The sequence below is a fragment of the Scomber scombrus genome, chromosome 19 (genome assembly GCF_963691925.1).
Source record: "Scomber scombrus chromosome 19, fScoSco1.1, whole genome shotgun sequence".
In the NCBI taxonomy this organism is placed as follows: Eukaryota; Metazoa; Chordata; class Actinopteri; order Scombriformes; family Scombridae; genus Scomber; species Scomber scombrus.
Window position 1 is genome coordinate 5724415 of NC_084988.1, and position 25790 is coordinate 5750204.

General features: G+C 40.3%; 1 protein-coding gene across 2 annotated transcripts; it reads right to left on the minus strand.

Moving 5' to 3' along the window:
* Window positions 1-1962: 1962 nt before the first annotated feature.
* On the minus strand, window positions 1963-25546 carry zfyve26 (zinc finger, FYVE domain containing 26). Of its 2 annotated transcripts, none has more exons than XM_062440084.1 (43): window positions 25468-25546; window positions 23311-23596; window positions 22442-22517; window positions 22033-22119; window positions 21608-21757; window positions 20932-21271; window positions 19905-20029; window positions 19545-19709; window positions 19297-19385; window positions 19025-19173; window positions 18683-18886; window positions 17596-18192; window positions 17300-17458; window positions 16662-16813; window positions 16266-16509; window positions 15659-15922; window positions 15393-15512; window positions 15109-15276; window positions 14609-14842; window positions 14187-14292; window positions 12887-13758; window positions 12362-12561; window positions 11918-12022; window positions 11682-11804; window positions 11201-11377; window positions 10666-10915; window positions 10184-10279; window positions 9718-9896; window positions 9382-9518; window positions 8687-8715; window positions 8290-8426; window positions 7776-7996; window positions 6870-7017; window positions 6133-6342; window positions 5023-5238; window positions 4401-4598; window positions 3846-3926; window positions 3594-3721; window positions 3248-3422; window positions 2986-3045; window positions 2611-2793; window positions 2463-2513; window positions 1963-2179 (listed from the first exon to the last, which is right to left on the minus strand). In XM_062440084.1, exons 2-43 carry the CDS (start codon window positions 23499-23501, stop codon window positions 1967-1969), a joined length of 7809 nt encoding a protein of 2602 aa, XP_062296068.1. In that variant the 5' UTR covers window positions 23502-23596; window positions 25468-25546; the 3' UTR covers window positions 1963-1966. The 2 variants fall into 2 exon arrangements, with proteins under 2 accessions (XP_062296068.1, XP_062296067.1); XM_062440083.1 differs by having other exon boundaries at window positions 19025-19176.
* Between the last annotated feature and the right edge of the window lie 244 nt (window positions 25547-25790).

The following is a 25790-nucleotide window of genomic DNA, read 5'->3' on the forward strand; positions in this document are numbered from 1 at the left end:
AATCCCTTTTTTTAAGCACTATTTAACTGATTATCTGTGTTGAGGCTTATATGGGTCAGGTGTCCCATGAGAACAAAGCAAAAAGCATGATTTAGAAATAAGTGGCACTCGGGGTAATCATTAAATATATCTAAAGTGTGAAACACAAGATGAGACATCCAGAGACAAAAGAGAGGTGATTTTCTTGATAGTGAATTAAACTTCATTGAGATTACATGATGTGTAAGTGCTTCCCTTTTCTATATCCAACTTTGTTGTTTCTTGGAAATGTCTTAACATCATCTTTAAATGCCCTCAAATTTCTGTTACTGTCCCTTATCAAAAGGGAATATACGCTGAAAGCTGGCGAGGAAACGTGCTCTACAATATCAGGTAAAACAGGTAAACATCAGACTACATTTTTCAGTTTCTTCAAGAGCTGAACATGTACCATTTCTTACCAGATGACACCTCATTATATTTACGTGAATGGATAAAAACATATCCACACACACACACAGACAATACAGACATAAAACACAAAGAAAAAATGTACAAGTAACACATTTGGCAGAGACTTTCCGGTCAGTTTAAAGATATTTTCCCTTTTGGTTGAGGTAGGAGATTAATCTTAGTCAAATATTAAGTAACAGATATGCTTATATTGTGTAAGAATGACTCAATACTGTAATGTATACACTGCAGTTAGCAGTTGTGTCATAGTGGTCGTCATTCCGGTGCAGTAAAATTATTCCATCTGTAATATAGACTGTACAGATGGGAAATAACAGTGAAATATATCCGGAATAGAAATAAAGCACAGCGGTGATTTTTCAGCTTTACAGACACAAGGAGACGGCTCAAACAAAAAGAGAAAGTGGTCATTTCAAGATGTTTCCATTTCAACTTCCATGCGTTTTCCAGACCTTAGCGGCATGTAGCAGGTGTCCTAATATACTGACCCCTTAGTTGATGTGAACATAGACACCAAAATGTTGACTCTAGTGCCTCATGATAGCTCATTAGCGTTGTATTCAGAAATCAAAGATCAGTTAAATCTGGTACTTTTGTGTGAGAGATTGGTATATTTGACAAGAAAAATGATGCAAAAATAATATGTTGTTGAAGAGACATTGGTTGGTAATGGGACCCAGGTTTACTGTAGTAAAAAATGTGTAATGGATAAAAAAATAGTTGCTCACCAGAAATTGTTCTGAAAATAACCCCAACAATTAAAGCTCCAACTACTGATTGATTAATCAATTATTTGTCATGATATTTTAAATAGAAAATAAAAAATGTATAAATTAAAATAGAAAAAAAACATCCAAATTCTCTGATTCCAGCTTTTCTAATGTGATTTTCTTCTATGACAATAAACTGAATATATTTGAGTTGTAGACTTTAGTTTGGGACAAAATGACATTTGACGACACCATCTTGGGCTTTGAGAAACGGTGATCTGCATTTTATAGACAAAACAACTAATCCATTAATCAACAAATAATCTACAGATTATTCTATAATGAAAATGAATTGCTATTTGCAGCCCTGATTGTAATAAGATAAGATCTGCCATATTAAGGAAAAACAATGAATAATTTAGTTTTAATACCAAATATTAAGACATGTTTTAGTTAACAGCTTTTCTACTTTGGATGATACATGATGCTACCTACACAGCGCATGGTAAAGTATTAGCATGGAGCATTTGAACCACAGATTTAAAATGAGCACAGGAGTCATTTTGGTGTCTATAATCTCATCACACTCTGGATGATCTGACCAAATAATCTGGTTGGCATGAAGTGTGTATGCCAATCATCAGCTACAATATTCTGTATATGAAGATCACAGCTGCTCCCTCATTACAGTCATATGTATCTGAGGGCTATGTAATTGTTTAACGCTCTCACATTTCTCAACCTCATCTGTTTTTTGAGTCTAAGTGCTGTCTGTGTGATCCCTTGTTATACCGACTGTGCCTTTACCTGGCATTGGGTCGGCCCTGGCGCTGCTGAGATGACTTGTTGTGGTGTTCAGACAGCCACTGGCGACAAATGTTCTGCATCACTGAGTCTTGTGCTCCCTCTGCAGCCTGAAGGACGTCCTGGACCAACGGGCCTGCCCGGCTCGGCTCCAGTTTCACTGCCAGCAGGTACGCTGGCCGCAGCTTACTGCACTGCAGGTAGGCTTTGATCTGCACACAGAGGGACAGTGATGATGAGATTACACCAACAGCAATGTTTGATTTAGTCAACTTTCAGAGTCTATAACTATGGATTTTGTTAGTGAAGGATATTCATTTTGCTTGGGCAGATCATTCTAGCCCAAGGGCGCTAATAATGAGGAGTGACAAGATCAGTAGATATCACTAGTAAAGGGAATAGAGTATATCTTTGATAAGTCAAATAGCTGCCACTAAGTTGAAGTTAAAACAGGGTCGTGAAAAGGTCATGAATGAGAAGCTTTGCAGTCATTACCTTGCTCTCTGTGCTCTTAGCCTCCAGAATGAGGCTTTCCAGCTCCTTGGCCTAAATCAGATAAACAACAATATAAGTTGACCAAACAGGCATCATGGAGGAAATTCGATATTAATTGTACTATCTTCAAGAAGTTTCTGTCACTCACATCAGCTGGTCCCTTATCTGCAACAGACACACAACTGAGGATGAGGGCATCACAGTCGTTTTTGGTGGCAGTGCCCGACTCGCCAACACATTTGAGCAGCTGCCGCACGGCTCCATACTGCCTATGACGGACCAGCCTTTGGCCGGCCCGCACGTAGACAGCCTGAGCCTCCAGCTGGAAGTCCTGCATCAGGACAGCAGGGAGAAAAAGATGACAAATATTTCAACATTTGAAAGGAAAACAACTGGACTATAACCATATGCATTTTCCTTGTATCCAAATATTGTTGCTTTTGTACTGTTTTCATTTGTAGTAAGTTACATAACTTTCGACTTAAGATGACTTTAAAACAGAATATCTCTTGTATGAACATACCTGTATGACCCTGTATGCAATGCCAAAACCTTCTTCAATGTTTTTTCCTCCAAGCATCACCTGCAATAATACAAATTCAGAGTATATTACTGATTATAGTGTAATCTTAGAGAGTTTGACTTTAAAATACAACATCTCACACTATTTTGATTCAACCACAACTTGAATCCAGGGTTTTAACACATTAATAAAGTCCGTAGAGAGGTACTAGAGCATTTTAGCAACACTATGCATACTGACAGAATCAAGAGTGAAACGTCACCTTGCAGGCAACCTCCACCTTCATGGGGCTTCCTCCAAATAGTGTAGGTGGTGAACTGGACCCAGTGGACTTGGAGGAAGGCGTACTGGTCTGTGGAGCCTTGGAGGAGGCCGCCGTCTCACAGCGGTGGAGAAAACGGGTCACTTCTAGCTGGAGCTCTATTGTATTCATGTGCCTGATAAAAGAGGTGTGTATAATTTCATAAAAGACCAAAAAAATGCAACAGACCATGTGCCAATATATCTGAAGGAGAGTAATGGAGCACAAAAATACAGGGCCACACGTTTACTTTACAGTGGTTGTTTTTTAAATTCAAAATAACTGAAATAAGTATATATTAAATCACCTGGACACATCATTGGACGACATCATCTTCCTGAATGAGTTGACTTGAGACTTTCTCCTCCCAGCACCCCGACCTTGCTGCTCCTGCAGGTACGTCCTCAGGTGCTCTTTGGCTCTGACCAACCAGCGCTATACAAGACCAAAGTCAAGATAACAGACAGGTTCAACTCTCTCTAACCAGCAGGGAAACTTTTATTTATTTATTTATTTTTGCCAAATGCATAACTGCAAAAAAATTAGACGAATGACATACCTGCTGCTCTCCCAGCTGTAGGTACGAACTGGCCCCATGTGTGAAGAATCGGATGCAGGTCATGGCCGCACGCACATGATCCTGTCCAAGTGAAGAGCATTTTACATTTAAAGAGGTAATATTTAGTCATGAGTCAAAATTCAAGCTCCCTCAAAACTCTAAAGGTAGTGAGAATTGCAAATGATCAGCTGGCGAATGATTAAACTTTTTATTATTATAAATCAAAAGAAAAAGAAACACCTCAGCCACATATGAGCTGGTGCTGGGACACTAGTCAAGTAGAAAGATGAGGACTTCAATATCATAATGAATAAAAGTCTGACATTTCAACTACTGTCTTCATCAGGGGCCCCGGAGACGTCGGGCCTTTATTCATTATGTTGACAGAGTATAAGTCTGTGTGCAGTCCTCCTCTTTCTACTTGATTATATTAAATCAAGCCAGGAAACTTCATAGAAACATCGCTATCCAGCAGTCTTTCTTTACACTTTCAAATGACAATTCAAATTTAAAATACTTTTTTTTTTTTTTTTTAAAGTAAAAGAGGACTCTAACCATCATGAATTGCTGGATCTGGTAGAGAGTGTTGTAGCATCTCCGCCGCTGCAGGAATTGACAAGAGGCAATGAGGTAGCGGCTGCAGGCCTCCAGGCCGGGGTCTAGTTTTTCCATTATGCCCTGCAGCATGCCAAGACGTCCCCGTTCCAGACTGGGCTGCAACACACCCTCTAGAAACACCTCATCTGGGGAGTCCTGAGAAGGTAAATGTATGTCATTATGTGTATTTGAGCAACTCTCTCCATACCCTGCGGACATGATCAACCTTTTTAAAGGTTTGATTGACCTACAGCTTGTTTTTTTTTGTATATGTTTACTATATTGCATTTTTGCCCAATTCATAGTGAATCAGAGATTATAAATCCAAGTCACATGAACCCACATGCACCTTTTTAACCCGACAGAGTTCAGTTAACGTGACATCCTGCTAGATTAGAGGTAGCAACAGAGAGCCAGATCAAATTTATCTCAACGCTAACTTAAAAGGAATGAGATTTCACTCTTCAGACACATGCCTTGTGGTGGATATTTAACACCCACTGAACATACTTGGTTTCTCACGATATGAGAGTCAGCTAAATATCATACCATAAATCTAAATTCATACACTGAACCTTACCTTATTGAGTAGGTATGTTAGAGCCTCCGACATGCAGTCATGACGCATATAGAAGCTGATCAGTGCCAGGTGAGTGCCGTACGTGTTCAGGTAGTAGAGACACTCCTGGTGGTGGCCATTGCTCTGTGTCTGTGCGTCCGGTCGCTCCACAGGACCGGCCTCACACAGGGCAGCCTCCAGCTCCCGCAGGGAAGCCAAGATGTCCTCACCAGAAGACTGACAAAGACAAGGAAACACAAAAACAGCACAAAAAGTCACACAAAGGCTCATAAATGTACATGTGCAAATCCTGCAGATGTAATTCAATCTATTTAACCATCACCTAACATAGGTCTTACTTTGTGTGCTTTATATTTAAGTCATAGTGTGAGAGGGTCAGATATAGAACGTGTCACTGAATAATAAACAACCGCACAAGCATGTCAAAGTTCTCCCACTCAAATCCAGGCCAACAGATACCACACATGTTAGTGCAAATGCCACTCATGCATGCAGGCTTCCTCTCGATGTGAAGGAGCCAAGCCCCCTTAGCATCATCGGACACCGTGGGAGATTCCTGAAGTATCATGTACCAGAGTTAAGGGGTGGGGGGAGGGGGTTTAAGCAGTTGTGTACTCTCTGAAGGAGTACTGAGTGTGCAGACCAGAGGAGTGATTCTGCTGACCTTGACTAAACGTTATTGCAACATGACTCAGCAGAAGAAATATACATTAGATTTCATATACATATTTATTTTTTTTTAAAGGGTAAAGGGTAACTTTATTGATCCTTTATTGAAGATAAATTAGATTAAACATTAAAACCATCTCAAAATACTATATATAATAAATATACAAAACATTAGTGTGGGTGGGAGGTAGTAGGAGCTGTGGTGTGTTCAGTCTGATACCTATTTGTATGGTTACAAGTTCTCTTTGAAAAGGTCAGAGTGAATTTAAATTTGAACTAAAACTGATGCAGACAAGATTCAAGTCAGGAGATGTTTCAGTGTAATGATCATGCAGGAAAAAATGACAATAATTACAAAGTGCTGCTTTTGAATGGGCTATAACGCAGGCCTACCATTAAAGTAATGATGTATTTGGATATAGAATAAGAGCGCTTTCTTACCGTGGCCAGAGTGGGTCGTACAGTCGTCTCGAGGTGCTGAACAATCTCTTGCAGCAGTAAGGGACCATGGTTGAGCTGGTTGCGGTCCACTGGGGGCTTCAGGCAGCGGGTAAACTTCTCTCGAGCCCCTGGTAGATTCCCTGCCTTCAAAGAGGCCATGCCCCATGCCTGCCACACACCGCCAGGGTCCAGGCCGCTCTTGGTAGACACCTAATGAAGCAGCCGAACAAGCAGTCACAATGACAATTAATTTTTCTGATGCTTTCTACTGTAGTATTTTACCATGAAATGTATGATCCCCTTATCTGAAATAATGTAATATCTTTTTGAATAGCCTAGGAGAGACTGGTATGCTTGCAAATTAAATACACCTTGCACATAAACATACAATGTTAACAACACAGGTGTGGCCGGTAACACTAAGCTTTAAGTGCACGCTTTACCAGCAAATCAAATCTACAGGTACAACTAATTTAATCAGATCTATTCAAATCCAGTATGAAAGAGGAACCAGGTATATTATGCATGATTGAAATGTGACAATGGGAATAATTGTCCAATGCAGTTACTGTAATATCTCTTGTATTTTGTTTTTGTATTTATTTGTATTTAGTGTGTTTGCTGACCAGGGATGCAGTTGGAAAGTAGCTAAATCAGGTAATATCTTTGTTTGAGACTATCCTTTACATATAAATATAATAATAATAAGAATAAAAATCAACCACCATCTGCCTCACCTCCACTGCTAGCTGGTAATGCTCTGCTTCCAACAGCTGGTTACGGAGGCGTGTGACAGCAGACGTCTCCAGTATGTCATCCAGAGAAGGAATATATTTGTAATTAGCCTTCACTAGAATCTTGAGCACGTCCACTTTGCTGATGTAACTGTGGAAATAAAAGAGGAAGAAAAATAGTGAACAATCTGTGTGTGCATTTGAGATAAGTAGAAGAAGAGAAACACAATACTGAGATTACTGAGAAATTGACCTGCGACAAGTGATGATAAGTTTAAATCTTTTGGAAGTCAAAGTAATTCCTAGAGCTGAAAACTTCTCTGACATGACCTCAACTGTCCTAATTCGGTGAACTTGACAAACAAGTTTTGATTACCAGAGAACCAAATCGCTACATGTTATGTGTACAGCAGCGCTCTGATTCATCAACTTCCACAGAATTACTACCCAACTCAGCAGTTCCAAAAAGGTTTTTAGTCTCTTTTATGTAGTTGTTTTAGTTTTAAAGTGACCTGCTTGTGAAAAACACCCAGATATTTTCTCAGAAGTCGATGGAAACCAGAACTTAATTAGATGCTAATATTGCTCTATATCAACTGTTTGCAAATATGTTGGCAATAATAAATGTCTACGGTGATAATATCAGTGGCATGTGTCTGTCAGCTTGTTTGGGGGTTCTTGGTCATAAATGGATTAGTGCAGCTTGAAGAATGCCTAGATATAGTCAGCTGGCTGTTAAACCTCAATTATTCCTCTGCCAACCTCAGATCACATCCCACCTACATCTTTCTCTAATATAGCTCCTGAATAGTCTCACTCTCCCACTGTCTAAATCATCTCCCAGTTTGCTTAACAGACAAACATGAACGTTACAAATAGTTGACATTACCACCTGGGGTTACGTCTCACCTGTCACATAAGGCAAGATCTTGGCTGCGGCCAACTTTGACGAACATCAGCTTGGCGCTGAACAGCAGCTGCCGCATGATGTCTGTGAGAAGGCAGGCGTCCACCTCTGGGTTAGTCAGCTTACGGGACAGGGAGTGGCAGTGTGTGATGAGCTGATGACCGCAGACTGTTTGGTCACTGTGCAGAGACAAAATGGCCACGCAGAGATACGCGCTGGGAGCCTTGGGATTTTAGAGAAAGTGCAGAATTAGTCTAACTGTATTCACTGGGTTCATTTTACAAGAAGAAAACTTAATACTAGTAGTTTCTTATCAACTACTGCAGCTAAATATGCAGCGTAACTCTGGATTTGCTATTCTGTCCTAAAACAAAAACCATATTCACTGCTTATATAATAAAATGAACAAGACATGAACTGAGAACCATAATGTGTATTGGCATTCATCCCAAAACTTGTAAATGTAACCTGCTGTTGCATCAGATCTTGTGTAATTATATACGTTCAAATCCAAACCTGTTCATAATAGAACTCGCTCCGCAGCAACTGGTTCTCTGCAGGATTTGTGCCAAGTTGTATCTGCATTTGAACCACTTCGGGCAGATGCAGCATCCCATCAAGAGTTTCCTCTGTCACCATTGGGCTTCCAGCCTCTGCACAGACCAGCAGAGAGAGATTAGGTGAAAGCTCAACAGTACAGCTTCGTCACATTACTGAGTACCAGTCTTAATTTTTGACACACTTTCTCAATGAAATGTGAAGGTGCATCCAAACTTTTGACTGGTACTGTACATTTGCACATTTTTCAGAATGCATCAGCATGTATTTTTGCACATTTTTTCTCAAACTGATATAGCAAAGTGGAAATAGTTCACAGGAAAGTGATGACATAAAGTTTACAATGTTCATTTACCTTCAACTGGCTCCAGCTCGTCATCTGAACTGCACATGGAAAAAACACAAATACATTTCAAATCACAGTAACATGTTTTTTGCCTGTTTCGTCTGCATTTAGACCTTTTTCCCTTTAAGGTTCCCACCCTGGTTCTGCTGCAAAAAACCCTTTTACATTTCAAAGGCCTTACAAACTAAAGGGCAACCATTTTAAAACACCAAATTTTGCTCTGTCCTGTCATTTCTCATTTCAGACACTTTAAAGATGTGGTACAAGGTCTGGTTTACATTTTAGTTAGTAGTTAGTAGTGGTTCCTCTGCTTTGCATGAAGTACAATTTTGAGTCCTCTTGCACATGTCTGGAAAGGAAATGCTGCTCTTTAATAAAGTATATTTCTATTATTATTTTGTTTATCTCTCTTTCAGTGTCTGTCTCCCTCACTGTTTCAGCCCAGCTACAGTCATTTTTTCCCTCCTTGTGTCTGATGAAACAGAGCCACAGATTTTACACCTGCGCTTTCCCCAACATTAAATTTCACATACAGCTTCCTCTGCTGCAGTGGTCAGTCTGCTGTGCTAAATCATACCTCAAATACCTTAAATAACATGTTGAATGAGACCAAATACACAATTTTCAGCTGTGCCGCTTTGATATCCCCCTAAGGTTTCATTTCAGTGGTCAGCCTTGCATCATTTGAATCAGTAGTGTCTTACTCTGGGTAAAAGTAGGCGTAACACTGGTCACAGACTCTGACTTCATCTCCGAGGCATCCCTCCACAGGCATTTTCTTCTCAGAGCACGCGTTACAAACCAGGCGGCCACATCTACGACAATGATGACGTCTGTTAAACTAAAATAGGGGAAAAGACAAATTATCATTTTTTATAGAGAAAACATAAAATCTGGATTTTTATCATTTTTACAACTTAGTTATTCACCTTTCCAGCCCTGTGTCTGTTTTAAGTTTTTTTAATTCAACTATGTGTATTTTAATTTAAAAAGAAAGGGCTTCTTTTTACTTAATGACAACACTTCTTTTCAACACCCACCATAGTGAACCTCTCCCGCTGGCAGACCATGCACACATGCTGCAGGGTGTCAGGGACCCAGTCTTTCTGGGCTGGTGGCTGGTCTGGAGGTTTGAACTTATCGGTCGAGCGACGTTTTCTCCCTACTGAGACTCGATCCCTCTCTGTGCTCTTTGAGGGCGTGTGTGTGGGCGTACTGCCTGTAATTAAACATGGGTAAGTACACAATAAAAAATATATACATGTATCAAGAAGAGCACAAGTTTCTAAACCAGGAACTTCAATAAACAGTAGCACATCTACCAATAAATTCACACTAGATATGAAAAGAAATGCCCCACAATTTAACTTATTTTGCAAATGTCTATTGTGGTTTGAGAGAAAGAGAAAAAAACAGATAGCAGACAAGGACAAGAATATGTCAACTCCAGCAGTGCTTCTATGTGTCTGAAAGTGTATTAAAACAACACTGTTAGGGCTATCTCACATGTAGAGGATGTTGGAGAATCCATTTGACTGGATAAGGAGTAGATCTCTTGAGCAGGACACTGCATCAGTGCATCATGGAGGCTGATTACGGAGTCTGAAAAATAAGCAGCAATGTATTCAGGCACTTCATAAATATCTGTTATTTACTGGTAGTAAACTCAACAAAGTCCTAAACGGTACATGTAGATTTGTGTCTGTATGTCTCATCAGTAATGTGTCAATACTATAAAGTGTATGTCAGTGTATGAGTGTGAGGGCTTGGTTTTTGAAATGTTTTTATACTGGTGTCAAACAATACTTAGACACATAACATGCATTTGTGTTTAACCTTTTCTCAACATAAAGAAGCTGTGCAAGAACTTTGTTTATACGGTTGCTTACTTATAATTTGATGAAGAGTATGTGTATACAAGACTAAAAGTCTAATGAGGCATTCGAGGCCAGCTTTCTGTACTTGAGTTTAACAGAAGTAGCACTGACCAGATCGAGACCTCTCTCTGGGGGCACAGGAGAAGTCGAGTGCCTTGCAGGCGTAGTCTGCCAAAAGCTTATCGATGTCCTCAGCACCAAAGCCAGCCTCCTGTCCAACCACCAGACTCCTCAGAGTTCGTACCGCTACGTCCGCCCAATCCACTTTCAGATTCATCAACAGCTGCTCCAGCATCAGCAGGGGCTCTGACAGCAGTGGGAAATAGTCGTGCCTGGCGGCTGGAGGCAAAGTCAACAACACCTGCGGAAGGAAACACATTTACTGATATGAGCACAACATGCAGATATGGAGCTGCCAGGGAACACAAAGTTTTAATGGTAGAAAAACAGCATCTACCAGATCTATTAATATCTAATACATTTATTTTTTCTAAACTGACATCTGCTGAATCAAAGAAGAGTCAAAGAAATTACACTTTGGATTATTGTTCATCCATCTTTGTCTTTTTACCTTTGTGTTAAAGCAACTTGAGCTCAGCTGCTGTTATTGAAATTACATAAGTGCATCATTTATTCATCCACTAACCTTCGAGCCCAGATGAAGGGCATGAATGTGTTGCCGACGCGCTGGAGACACCTGCCTCTGGAAATTCAGAGTAAGGTAGTCCGCCAGGAAGTGACAGGCAGCCAATCCGGGGCGGCGGTCCAGAGCACGTTCACAAACGTCCAGGCCGACCACAAAATCCGAGAGGCCCTCGAGTAGCTAAATTAACGTGATGGGAACAAAAGAAGTCATGAAAATAATGATGAATTTAAATGGCTGAGAGAAACTTTCATGGTGATATTTAAATCATAATAAAAGAGTGTCATTAAATGCTGAAGACCTTAGAAAAAGGTTTATAAATCTACAAATGATAGCTGAAAACTGTACTGTATACTGTCAGTCACAGGGATCAAATCAGTGACATTATGAATTCCTGGTTGCTTTTCTGACAAATCTGCCACTGTTTTATAAAAGTTAAAGAAAGCATTTCAATATAAATTTAACCAGAAGTTGAGTGGTAGACCTGGAAAGCTTCATCTGTTTGTCCCTTCTCCAGCAGATGAAGCAAATGCTCAGTCTGCAGCTGTAGTCTGAGCTGTTCAGAAACAGGATAAAGCTCCACCCACTGCGCACAAAGAGCAAACTCCTGCAAAAATGGGATTAATAACATTACATTTAATGACTAAATATGTATACAAATATTAATGTCTGATTCAGATGTGTTTACTAACTGAACTTCTGCAGGTCTGCTGTACATACCTTTGCCTCCAACATCATAGATAACATGGATTCAGAGTTTGTCTTAGACTCAGTCCTCAGTTCCTGCCAAGTAGCCCACGGCAACCGAGGTTGTAAATTTAACATCTATCAGAATGAATAATAAAAAAAAAGGTAAATTGCATAACTGAAGAATGTAAGGTATAGACGTGAAAAAACACATACAGCACAAACTCAAATCAGACAGGTATAGACAGGTGCCCCAAGTATAAAACAAGATCTAAATACTGTACAAATGTAACTTTCCAAAAGCAAGTACTGTCTTGCAAATTGGCACAAGCTCAATGAAGGTTCCCTCCAAGTTCAAGTTGCATTTTAATAACTCTTGTGTGCTTTTGTCTGATAACTTTAACACTTTAACTATAACACATGTGTATTTCTCTCTGTAGTCAAAATAATCAATCTGAATTCAGCTCTAAATATTACCCAGCGGTAGATGTCCAGTTCTTTCTTTTTAAGCTCTAAGTCTGTTCTCAGTGAGGCCTCTGTGTTTGGGTCATTGAGGCAGAACTCGAGCAGCTCCAGGCAGGCTGACAGAGGCCAGCGCTCGAGGGCCTGAAGGGCAACACGGGCTCGCAGGTTAGCATCCTGTACGCGAAACAGCTGACCTATACCTTCATCTCCACCTGAACACACACAATCAAAAACACAACAAACATTTTAGTTACCTTTGAAACAACTGCTGCATTCAAATGTCTATAAATCTCTATAAAAGAAGTCTATAAATGTCTCTAAAAAGTAACCAGTGGCCATCACTTTTTTTTTCTTCTTATTTTGTCTCATTTTGTCTGAACAGTAATTGGAAGATATTCAATTTACTACAATAAAATACAGAAATGCACATCTCTGAAACTGGAACCAGCAAATGTTGTCTTTTTTGCTTAATACATAGTTTATTAATCAATCACTGTCAGGAACCTTTATGTGCTGCCTTTTACCAGCATTTCTCACCTTCTAAAGCACCACAAGCAAGCAGACGGTCTCTAAGCGCCCCCTCCTGGCTGCAGTCTTGCCCATACAGCTCGAGCAGGCTCAGGGCTCGGCCCAGGTCTTTAGAGGTCAGAGCCTGCTGGAAGGCCTCAGCAGCCACAACCTGGGCAACTTCCTCCTGAGGCCCAGACAGCAGGAGACCTACGAGGGGTTTCCCACAGATAAGCGTGCCAAGTCCAGCAGAGCCTTCTTCACTCTCATTTAATGTGGTACCCAACACAGGTTCAGCCATGGTGTGAAGGTAGGCCCGGAAAATGGGGAACTCCTTCAGGAGGTTATCAGCCTCACAAGAAATCTGCTCTCCATCCAGGACGACTTCTTTACGTCCGCTGCGGAAATATCCGGACCATCCAGAGGTTTGTACCCGGGCAGTTTCTCCTTTACAGGCACTCAAACATGCTAACGTGGCCAGTAGAGGGGAGCGAGATTTTAGGAAAGACAGGGCCGAAGGCGTGAGAAGAAAAGAGGAGGAGGAAGAAGAGGAGGAAGAGGTGGAGGAGGAGGAGGAGGAGGAGGAAGATGAATGAGAAGGGGGAGAGGAGGAGAGGTTGGTGGGTGTAGCTGAGCTGTCTTCCCCTAAGGCCTCAGACTCAAAGTTCACATCAGACTCAGGCTCTGTGATCCTCAGAGTGGACATGTGCTCTTGAGCGTGCTGTTGGAGCAGGACAGACAAACTGGCAACTCCGAACACTCCATCATCGCTCTTGGCCTGACGGATGTCTTGTTCCACACCTGGACAGGAGACCCACACAGGCAGAGTGTCACAGCATCGCTGGACAATCACCTGCTGGACGCTCAGTCGCAGACCTTCCTGCTGTAGCAGTGACAGCACCCTGCAAAAACAACAGGACACAATTTAGAATTAAAGCAAGCCATTGTCCCTCTCTCACCATCATTAACATATTATTGTCTTGGTCTACCCAAGTTTTATATTAAACCTGGCAAAGCTCCTACTGTGTGATTTCCTTTATTGTTACTGTAAGCCAGGACAAGTGTGACCTGACAACCAAATCAGCATTTCTGAATATGTTGAGAAGTGTCCAGCATAAACGAAACGACACAATCATTTCAAGAGTACTTCAGTTTTTCATTGTCACAGTTTGGTTACACAAGGCATCCTTTTGAAACACAAAAGACCTGCTTTTCAGCAGAACAATGCAAATCAATCACAGCTTTGTCCAGCCGTGAGAAAAACATGACATGACAATTACAAGCTAATGCATACTTGTTCACACCGATGAGACGTAAACATTGTGTGTACCTGTCAGGTGACACCTGTCTGTCAAACAGCAGGTGGGAGAGAAGCTGAGATGGAGCCTGAAGTAACACCAGTAAAGGATTCCCCAGCTTCACCTCACTGCTCTGATCTGAGAAAAGAAGCAAGAGAGGCGAGTCAGAATAAAACCAGCTATAAATAAGAAGATTAAGAAGAATCACTTTCATCTAATCAGGCAGATGTTAGAAATAATTTTGATGTTGTTATCAAATTAATGTTAATTTACTTTCCTTTACCAGCTGGGAAAACAAAGGTGAGGGAAATAATCCGAATCATCAAGAATATTTAATAAATAGAACTATGCACTGTATTATTTAAGCACATGGCAGAAGAATCTAAAAACTGATGCTTCTCTTATCAACAACCTGGAAATCACATCATCTCCACTCATTAACACACTTTTTTACCTTCTGAACTAAGGCTGCGCACCAGTACAGATGCTAGTGTGTTGACGTAATCGAGGAAACTGCGCACAAAATCTGGTCTGGCAAGGTATCCGTCTGGCTCGAAGGGACAGAGCTGGTCCAGAGAACGAAGCAGCTGCTTCATGCTAGAGCGCACAGGGTGAGCGTCCAACTCTGATTGCTTCAGATTGGCCTGCTCTACCAATAGTGCCAGAAGAGCGTTGCCCACGCTGGCTTCTGTTACACAAGAATACAGAACATTCAGACTTTTTCATATGAGGATTAAAACACTAGTCCTGCAACAAGTTTTTTTTGGCAATTTTTCATTCTTCAATTCAAATTCTTCATTTTAAAATTGTATCAAACAATCCACACATGTACCAAACAAAAGCATACAACATGATTTACAGGATTAGTTCAACTGTATTATCTGATATTTGACTACCAAAGGTAAGTGAATGATAACTTTATTATGTCTAAAAAGTCATGTTCACTGAGCTGACCTGTTCCATCTGTAGCAGTACTCAAAGTGTGTAGGGTGCTCTCCAAGCGTTGGGCAAGACTGAGCCGAGCAGCGATGAACTCTTCACTCAGTGTTTGGTGGCAACAGAGCAGCACTTCCTGGATGCAGCAACCAAATGGACTGGCAAACACTTCTTCCCCGACAGCTTCTATAAATAAAGATGGATCGATAACTATTCTGTGTAGTCTGGTCAGAACCTGCATCTCCAGGGCATTGTGTTATTGGCTATTTCCATTTATAGAGTAGATGGAAAATAGAGCTCACCTGTTTTGACAGAGCTCTTATTACTGGCAGAATGATTCAGGATCTTGTTGATCTGTTGTAATACCATGGGAAATCCACAGATCCCTTCAGAATGAGGAACCTTTGGGTCAACTCTCACTCCTGGAGAAGCAGACAAGGAGGAAAGATCAAAACAAAAATTAATAACAGTACAAAGTAGATGAAATTGTATGTGGTCTTGTCTCAATGTCAGAATAAATCTCAACATTCAACATTCCTAAGAACTCCTAAAATGTAGTTTTGTGTACCTCGAGCCTCCAGGCTGCTGCTCAGTCTGCGCTCTGCTGTGTCCAGCAGCTGCCGGGACGTCTTCCAAAGCTGACAGTGACAGCAAGCCAGGTCAAAGGCGGCCATGGCTGCTGGGCTGAGCTCCTCCAGCAGTGTGTAAAAGAGGCCAGAGGGCTCTGAGGAGCATTGGCTCAGCCAGTAGCCTTCCTCCAGTGAGGGCATCGGGTGAGCAGGGGTGCTGAGGAGACGGTCTGCTATGTCTGAGATGGAGTAGAAAGCCACACCTGCACACAGATGTCAGATCAGCTGTCAAACTTATCAGTCAATAAAAACATTTACAATGTAAAAAGCACAATACATATGATTATACTGTATGTAAATTTATACCATAAAAAATAAAGTAAAATCCTCTCAAAATACTATCACACATCATGTTACAGGCAACAGATAAGTAAATAAAACAGGAAAACAAAAAAGGTAAACTGACTCTGGGTAACAAGGAGCACTTGGCCAAGATTGGACAGCACTTTAACAGGTGGTATAACACACACACAAACACATTCCTCAAAGAGAGATGAGAGGTTGTAAAACAGTAAAACAGTAAAACAGTCAAACAGGAGGTCCAACCTGCAGCAGCAGCACTTCCGATGGCCTGCAGGGTCGACCGCCCGCTGCTGCCCAGCCGACTCCTCCCGGTCCCAGAAACAGCCGTTGACACCAATCCCTCCGAAGAGGAAGAGGATGAAGACATAGATTGGCTCTCCATCTTCTGCTCCACCCGACCCAGCTCCACAAGGACTTCTTTGTAGCGCTCCATGAACACCAGCTCACCACAACAGGCAGACGCCTCCAGATCAAACACCAGAGACACCTGAAGAGCAGCCAAGAAATACACAGGACTGAGCCAAGTACACTCACACATTACCGACAGACAGTACAGTACTACTAGAGATTGTTCTAGTAGTATCAAGATGAAGAACTTTTAACTTTTTGGTTGGTAAATAATAACAGTTTTCAACAGACCTGATGTGCCTCCATGAAGTTTCCTTGTCGGATGCAGGACATGAGTAGCGACTCAGGAGGGGACAACATGGCGGGGACCACCCAGCTGTGGGGACCTCTGCATGGACAAATCTCCAGTTCGACAAAACCTCCAGCCACTGCTCCTCCACCATCTAACAAAGAACAAATAATGTTATTAAATCCACAAATATATATAAAATGTCTTCATAAGGAAAATCTAAAATTACATTTCCTGAAGAATAAAAACTACAATGAATCTTCGTGAATAAAGAAGAGACAGAACCCATTAGACTGTGTATTTTTAAAGGAGGGTTTTTGTTGTTCTTATTTTAAGTGTTTAGTTTATTTCCAATAAAAATATGTTCTCAAATAATATAAAGAATATGAAAGCAAACACAAGTTATCTCAATTTATTAAGATGAGCTGATGTGGACCTTCATCTGCTTTAAAAAGTCTAATACACAAACAAAAGTTTCTCAATCAGTTTCTCATAACTTCAAAGTTAATATCATATAAAATCATGTGTGCTTTCTCTCTCTGGTTTCTTGTTTAAGTTATGACGTTGGTGTGACTGCAACTGTACACATTAGAAAAGATACAATCAGTATGCATAGGTGAGACTGATATTTACTCCTCACCTGATGTACTTGTGCTGACTTCTCCGTTGTGTTTCTCTACGGAGGTTTGTCTTTCTGCAGCATTTCTCCTCTTCCTTCTCCTCAAACTCGAGCTTTTGCTGCGTCCCACAGAACTGGCAGAATAGCTGACCGCTGACATCTGGGGAGGACTTTCTGAACCTGCAAGTGAGTTTACCATCAAGATTTCCATTAAGGCAGTAATCAGGGTGGGGCATTAAGATGAGAACTATGCATGTAAATTTGAGTTGTCATTGATTTTCTAGAAGATAAGTAATATAACAGCTTGTGCATCTCACCACTTCTGCTGCCCTGATTGCTGTTGATGATCTGCAGCCTCCACTGAGCCTCCGCTGTGCGTTTGGATAACCTCTGCAGACGAGCCCCAAACGTCTCAGCTGTCACCGAGCAGCCGAGGCTCTCCGCCACCTCCGTCTCTCGGAGCAGCGCTCTTCCTGCCTCCTGCCCCTCCTGCTGGCCTACTACACACATACCCTCAAGCCCTTCTTTAAGCAGCTTCAGAAAACCCTCCATGGCCGTCACATCAACCAGAAACCCCCTGCAGCCCTGGGTGAAGTGTCCCAGGTCCAGGTGACTGCAGTGAGCTGCATGTTGCTTCTGGCTGTCTCTCTTGCTGTGCTCAGTCTCAGCTGTCTTGGCTTTGATTCCTGGTTCAACATTTGTGTTTCTTGCATCTGATGAAAAGAATGGATGAGTGGTATTCCCTGTATTTACATTTGGACTTGTGTCCTTTTGGGTTTGTAGAGCAAAGTCAACACTGGAGAGGAAGAGAAGAGAGAAGATGTTCTCCAGGAGCTCCAGGCGGAACATGGCAGGCACGGCCTCCAGGTAGAGTTGGCACTCTGACAGGTAGTGCAGGAACTGCAAATGGAGACCTGGCATACAAAAAAGAGACAAAACAAGGTCCTAAGATGATTCAGAACTACATTGAAGAGGGCAGTAATCAATGAAACAACCTTGTAACCTTTTAACAATCAAGTTTTGAAGAACAATCACACATGGACAAAGTCATTTTTTAATGAATGTTAGTTTTGAAGACCAGAAGAACTGCCTGGCTATCAATTTTGTTTGTTTAGCATCATCATTTGTTGTCTGTTCATTTGTAGATTTTGTTGTTTGACTATGACTGGAATAACATGTTTTCTAAGATGTCTATTTTTAATCTTAGCTACACAAGTAATTAGTGGTATTTGTTTTGAATTTCAACACATTTTAGTTAAGTGGGGTTTTTTTTCTCTGTAACTGTACTTGTTACCACACTATCAAGATAAACTACCCACGTGTTAAAACATCACTCTGTACAGTTCATATGTGCTAAAATCAGCCGACAGAAAAGTCACACGTCACTGCAAACATCCTGCAAACCTTCTGAGGAAGATGAAGATTGATTTTGGTCCATTTCTGTTTCAGATGGCTGCTGCTGCATGGACTCACACTCGCTGCAACTTGAGTATTTATGTGCATTTATACAGAGAGCGTAGATGGCATACTTCATGGCACAGAAGCCCTGAAACAAAATAATATTCCTCTGCACACCAGGACTGAGAGTAGTGATGGCCTCAGTTTCCTCTGCAAGAAGAAAGAAAAAGATTGTGCAAGGTGACATTACTAAGAAACATAACGTACACCACTCTTTCAGCAGTTAAGCCTCCAAATTAATTCAAGAATCTCACAGAATGAAATAAGGAGAATGATAAAGACACTGACCTGTTCCTGGTGAATTTGGCAGTTGCTGTAGCAGATCCAATATCCTCCGCTCTTCAAACTGAGCCAAAGGAGTCAAGGAATGAAGGATATAAAGGGCTGAGTGATTGTCAAGAGTGTGAAGCTGCGCCAGCAAAGCCTCCATGGAAATCCTTCTGCACAGAAAGAAACAAGATATAGTAGATGATGAAAAAATCCTGATTAATTATAAATTGGCATGACACAGGTGGAATTAATGCTTGTCAAATTTTAAAAGGCACAAAACATATGCTTACGGATTGTTGTTTTTACACCATTCAAGTATTCCAAGCTGAGATGACAAAAGATTGGCAAACTCCTGCAGAACAGAGTCATTGGCTGATGCCTGAAAAGATTTAAAAGATTGTGTATAAGCAAATTACTACAGCAGAGTGTATAAAAAAGTAATCCATGTATTGATTTCTGATTGTTTTTTTAATTTAAATTATGCTTAAATTGTAGATCAGATTAGAAGTGTGGACAGGTGAATGATTTCAGCCCTGACCTGTTCACAGTGAAGGACGCTGAGCAGCGTTTGAGCTGAATTCAGACTGCGACACTGAGTCCATCCCAGCAGCAACAGCAGACGGGACAGAGGCTGGAACTCCAGCTGCAGTAAGTCCTTCAGCTGAGAAAACCCCTCGTGTTTAATCAGATCGAGTCCAGTAACCTACAGGAAGGACCAATCTTATTACATTATTGAATTTCATCACATGCGGTTGCTAACCAACTTTACTCGACCAACTCGACTTGTACTAATTATGAAAAATGCAGAGGCATAAAACTACTAAAAGAGGACAGTGTACACTTTCCTCCTTTTTGTAGGGAATTTACCATTTTTTTCCAGTGGTTAAGATCCACTTACCAAGACCTGCTCAAGGAAATGCTTTCCGCTACTAAGGCACTCAAAATAGATGGTTTTCCAAATGGATGGACGATCCTTGTGGCAACATAGACTGAGGGCCAGCTTCTCTGCTTCAGGGAGGTCCACTAGGAAGGAAAAAAAAAGATCCTAAAATACCATACTATTTTAAAAACAATCAAAGTGTTGCAAGGAAAAGCACAAAGTTGCAAAACAAACTAAAGTTATCTTGAATACAAAAAGTATAGTTAGGAAAACAGAATATAATTTTTCCTCTTCTGTCTGAAAATAAGAGATGATGGGAGGCACTGAGAGGAAAACCAATGTCCAACACTGCATCTCTTCATTTTAGCTTTTCCCTTATATGACCCTGGTGTGTGTCATTTGTGTCATTATCACATTATCAACATTTCTTTTTTTGGATTTACATTATTGTAAATAAACTATTTTGAGTTTTTGACGTACAAAACAAGACATTGGATGATGTCACTTAAAGCTAAAAGCTTTAAAGATATTCTGATTCAGTCATTTTTCATTAAGTTTTGCTGTTTGATAGACCAAATGATTAATCGATGAATGGAGAAAATGATCAACAGATAAATAAATAATGACAACAATCATTAGTTGCAGCCGTACTACAAAACTCTAAATCTTTAGAAACTAGAAAGTCTGTGTAACTCTAAGAAAACTGCATAAGAGCAATAAAAGCTGCTGCATTAAATCATTGAGACACAGTGACCACAGAAGCAGAAGTGTGATTTAAAAACAGGAAAGAGGTGATGGCAACGTTTCTCCTCTAAAACTGCAAGCAGAAAAGTCCCTTTATACAAAGGCTATAAATATCTCATCGGACTCAGTATCAAACACAAAGGGCAGAGGAGGAACTGATTTAGAGGAACATACAACTCCCCGCCTAAAATTTGTAGTTAAATAATAGATTAATATGGAACCACTAAAATTGTAATAAGCAAACTACATTAACTGGGCTCATCATTATCGGAGTGCTACAATTAAGCCCACTAAAGACTACCTTGTGTATCAGGTGCACTCCTCAGTAGATGATCCCTCTGAAGCCTCAGAGCGGTGGAGCAGTACGCAGAAACCAGAGCGTCACATCGCGGGCGTAGCAGAGAGCTCAGGACCCTCTCCTCTTTCAGGGGTCCGTCTCTGGCTCCCCACAGAGCTTCGCACAGCGCCTCCAACTGCCCGCCGCTTCTACGAGGCCTCCACGGCATCACAGCCAACACAGCGTATATCTCCTCCACCCACTCCTCCGTCTTATCAGGCCGTCTCTCTGGCTTTCCCAGTTTCTTCATCAGGTGTTGGATGAACGTGTGCTGGAGAGTTTGGTCCTCTGTGCACGACTGGTCCTGAAGGATGAAAGATGGTGAAAGTGAGGAAACTGGAGCAGGACTGTGTTCTTAAATGAGCTGAAAGTATATTTGTATGTTTGATTGTAAAAACTATTGGACTGAGCTAGAATTTGCAAATGTAATATGATGCAATCTTACTTTATAACATACTTTATAAAGTAATAAACACAGGAAAGTCATTTTATATTGTTATGTATTCATTGTTTACAATGTAATAAAACTATGTGCACACAGTACAGAAAAGAAGCATATTCCAACAAATTAAACATTGTGCAAGTTAAATCTCTTTTTTATTTACTAGTTTTTTCATAGTTACTTCATGCTTGATTCTACCTGTATGAAATGCGCTAGCGCCTGGGCGAGTCTGGGCTTCTTTTTCTCCAGTAAGGTTTGAAGACAAGACTCAACAGCAGCGAGTGGCGTCCTTGATCCGTCTGGAGTCTTTTGCTCCTTTTGTGTGTCCAAGAAAGCTTGATGCAACTCCTGCTGAAAGATAATTCATCTCAGTTCTGTATTCTGTGTGTTAACGTGTCAGTCGAAACATGAAGAAAAACAGACAACAAGCACAACAGATCAAAGCTAAATAAGCTTTGATCTGTTGTGCTTGTTGTCTGTTTTTCTTCATGTTTCATGTTTTTCTCCTTTATCCTTTAAACAAGTTAATTAGATCTTTTTGTTAGTTGGGTAAAATGCTTTTGCTATTAACTACTTTACCGACTGCAGATTTGATTACAGACCAAAGTAAAAATGACAGTAACCTTGAGAACAATCTCTGTTATGCCCTTTGACCCCAGCTCCTCCAGGAGTAGGAGGAACTCCAACTCCCTTCTGATGTTGGGAGAAACCTGCAGTGGAGAATAAAAGTATTTTAAGTGTTATTATGTCACACAGTCTGTAGCGTTTCATCCCATTTCAAAAGCCTGTGAAAGGGAACAGTGCAGTTTTGGAGTTTTTGTTTCGGGTTCTAACAAAGATTCAAAGACAAAATGTGATGTGAACAGAAACAAACATGATGTCAGATGTTATATAAGGATAGCAAGTCTCAACATTTCTGGGTTAAGGTGTGGCTTTTTCACTGTTCAGCAAACAATATAAAGTAATAAACCTCAGAACACAGAAAGCTGCAATCTACATATATTCTATAATAGTTTACATATTATCTATTACCTGCTCTTCTGTCCATTTCTCCAACACCTGAAGCCAAAACCAAGCCAGTTTGTGTGGACTTCCGACAGACTCCCATCTACAAAATCATCAATTACATACAATTATTACATTAAAAACACCACATTTCCTTCCTAAGACCGACTTCAATACCTGAACTTGCATATCAGTCCATACCAAGTACCAATCCAATACAACTGCATTAAAAAAAACCTTCAACAGCTGTATACCACTAACCCTGTATGGATGTGATATGATTGCTATCTTTAATTTACACGATGCATCTCCAAATGTTTTATAAGACTGATGTACATGTTGCCATTTTACTGGTTAGACTTTCCAGTGTACAGTATTACCAAATTGCTGACATTTTGCTAACTGTTAAAGCTACATTATTTACTGGAGATCAATACTTCTTCCCTGCTCTAAAACAGTAGTTGCCAGTGGCTGCACATCACAGTTTGCTGTGTAGGATGAAGAATTGATTTCCAGGAAAACTACCCTTTCATCCCAGTGTGAAACTCCTTTGAAATACATTAATAAATTATGCGGTATTGATTCGGTGCATAGACTTATGTACTCACTGATACCCGAGCCACAATTTAAGGCTGTATCAGAGGCATTTCCAATACTGGTATCAGTGTTGGAACAACTCTAAAAAGCACAAATTTAAAAGCAACTATATCCACAATATTGCTGACTAGATGATGATAACACAAATAGAAAACCTGGTTTTCCTCACATGACCAATTATATATATATGACAAATGTAACTCTAAATGAACCCCTTCAAAGAAAAATATGCAAATATTCTGCACAGCATTTTACATTTTAATGAGCTTAAAAGACAAAGGATAATCTGCGTGACTCACTTTAAAATGTAAGGCTGGCAGACGATAGCTTTAATTATGTCCCGGAGGTTTTCTGAAAGTCCTCCTGCCGAGTTCACCAGCTGAGGCACACAAGCGCTCGCCAGCTCCCACTCTCCATGCTGCAGGCACCTTTTGAAGTACTCAAACAGGTCCTGAAGGGAGGTCTCAGCCTCACAGCCGAAGGGATGCATGGCCGCTTTCACTGTGACACTCCTCTGCTCAGTGGTCACAACTGGGGAGCACCTTTATGACCATGTAGCCAAGGAGGATGATGAGCTTTCTTCACCTGAAACAGAAATAAACAGTACTGATATAGGATTTACCTGAACTTGTAATTAAACAAAATAAAAACTATTTGTGATCGTTCTGTGTGTACCTGCTCATAGCTAAATATCTTTTCATTTTGAGATTAATGTAATTGTGAATGGCTCTTGTTTAATAAAGACTAATAATAATGATAAAATAGCTTATTCAGAGAATTTTCATTATACTATACATAATATTCATTTTAGAGCTGCTGCAATGATTAGTAAATTCATTGATTAGTTGAACCCCCAACTACTAAATGAACCACAAACTATTGTGATAACCAATTAATTATTTAGAGACCTTTTTAAGTAAAAAAGAAGTCCAAATTCAATGATTCCAGCTACTCAAATGTGAATATTTTCTGGTTTCTATGGTAATGAACTGAATATCTTTGGGTTACAGACTGTTGGGCGGCCCCCAAAAGCCGCCCACAAAAAGTCATTTGAGGACGTCATCTTGGGCTTTACAAAACTGACTTTTTTTCACCATTTTGTGACATTTTATAGACCACACAGATTCACTGATAATGAAAATAGTCATTAGTTGCAGTCATAATTTATTTTCTTTGCTAACACACCATTCAGAAATAAGATTCGTACCATAGATGGGAAGTGGTCATGTCATATGTTACATATTTTTTTGATAATTTCACATTTTTCCAGTTATGCCCTGAGTGCTCGTTGCAGTCACTTGTTATGATGATCTATGAATGAGTCTGCTGGTTGCATGTGACAATTTATTTTGTTTTTAAGCTATGGCAAACTCTCAGCTGTATCCTCATATAACCCATGAACATTTTTATATGTTTATGTGTATATGCACCAAAGAAAAAGTGTTATTTCAATGGTTTTATGTAGATTTTTATGCTTTTGACAATTGAGAGAATTCTTGGTTTTGTATTTGAGTGTATGATTAAGATTAAGGATACTCCCTACACAGCTGTAGACTACTGTGCAATTATGGATTGTATCTAAGCATTATACCACTTTATGACTGACATGATGTAATTAATGTGTGCGGGAATTTCCTTTTTTCTTCTTTGGAATTGGATCTTGTGGGAATTTGACTCCCCGCACCACAAGACAGATTAAAAGCAAGCTGTGTGCGTGTTGCTTCATACTCTTCTTGTCCTCGTATCACCCTTAATCATTCAAAAATTAAGCCAATTTAACAAGCTGTATGCTGTTAGTTATAATTACATATACTGACCTTGCTAACTCTTAAGCTCAAATGTAGAATATATATTTATTTTAAAATGCTGTAAGATTTGCTGTAGACTTTAATAGATGTAATAAGACATATAAATAAGTGTATAATTGCTCTCTCCGCTTAAAATAAGAAGCTGCATGACTTTGAATGGATGGATTATGTAGTTATGGCAGTCATAAAGAGTGAATGACACATAACTAATGCAGTTTATGTTTACACATGTTCTGCTTTTCACGCGGGACTAATTAACCATATCCCCATCAGTGTGTAGCTACAAATAAAATAAAAAAGATATATGACATTATCTAATTCACTGACTCTCATGGTGCTTGCATAATTTTTTCTGAATATTTTGTATTCATCTTTACCTTTAATTATCTGTGCAAACAAACTGTGCACGGGGAGTGAGACACATGTCATTAACCAGCTGACAGTCAAGTCTTTGTGTTTAACCACCGATCATCAACACACTTAAATAACAATTACTACTGTTTGCATTTTGCTGATGTCAAGTTAGCTTTAGCCGCAATGTTGCTGACTTGCTGTAAAACTGTAACTCAGCTTTAACTTCAGTAACATGTCGCAGGTTTGACTTCTGAAGCATTTAGAATAAAGATGGTGTTAAATAAAGTTACTTACTCATTTCTATGTGTGGTTTTTTCCCCCGAAATTTGGGGGTAATTTAACCTCCCAGCTGCTCCTTTCTCCTCCTCTGTTATGCTAGGCGGCTAAAGGTAAGAAGTCATGTGACTCAATCAGCTGATCCTCCAGCGCTGGTTGGTCTAAGGTTTTCTCTGCTGCCTTCAGGTACTGTCGGAAATATGAGAATGGAACTACTGAGAAATATTAAATTATAGAGTATGTTTTAAAATGAAACTTTCTATATCGGTGGCAGGGGCGGATTAAGGACTTCACTAAACACAGAGCACCCAGAGCCAGGGACAATTTTTTTGTTTGTGTTT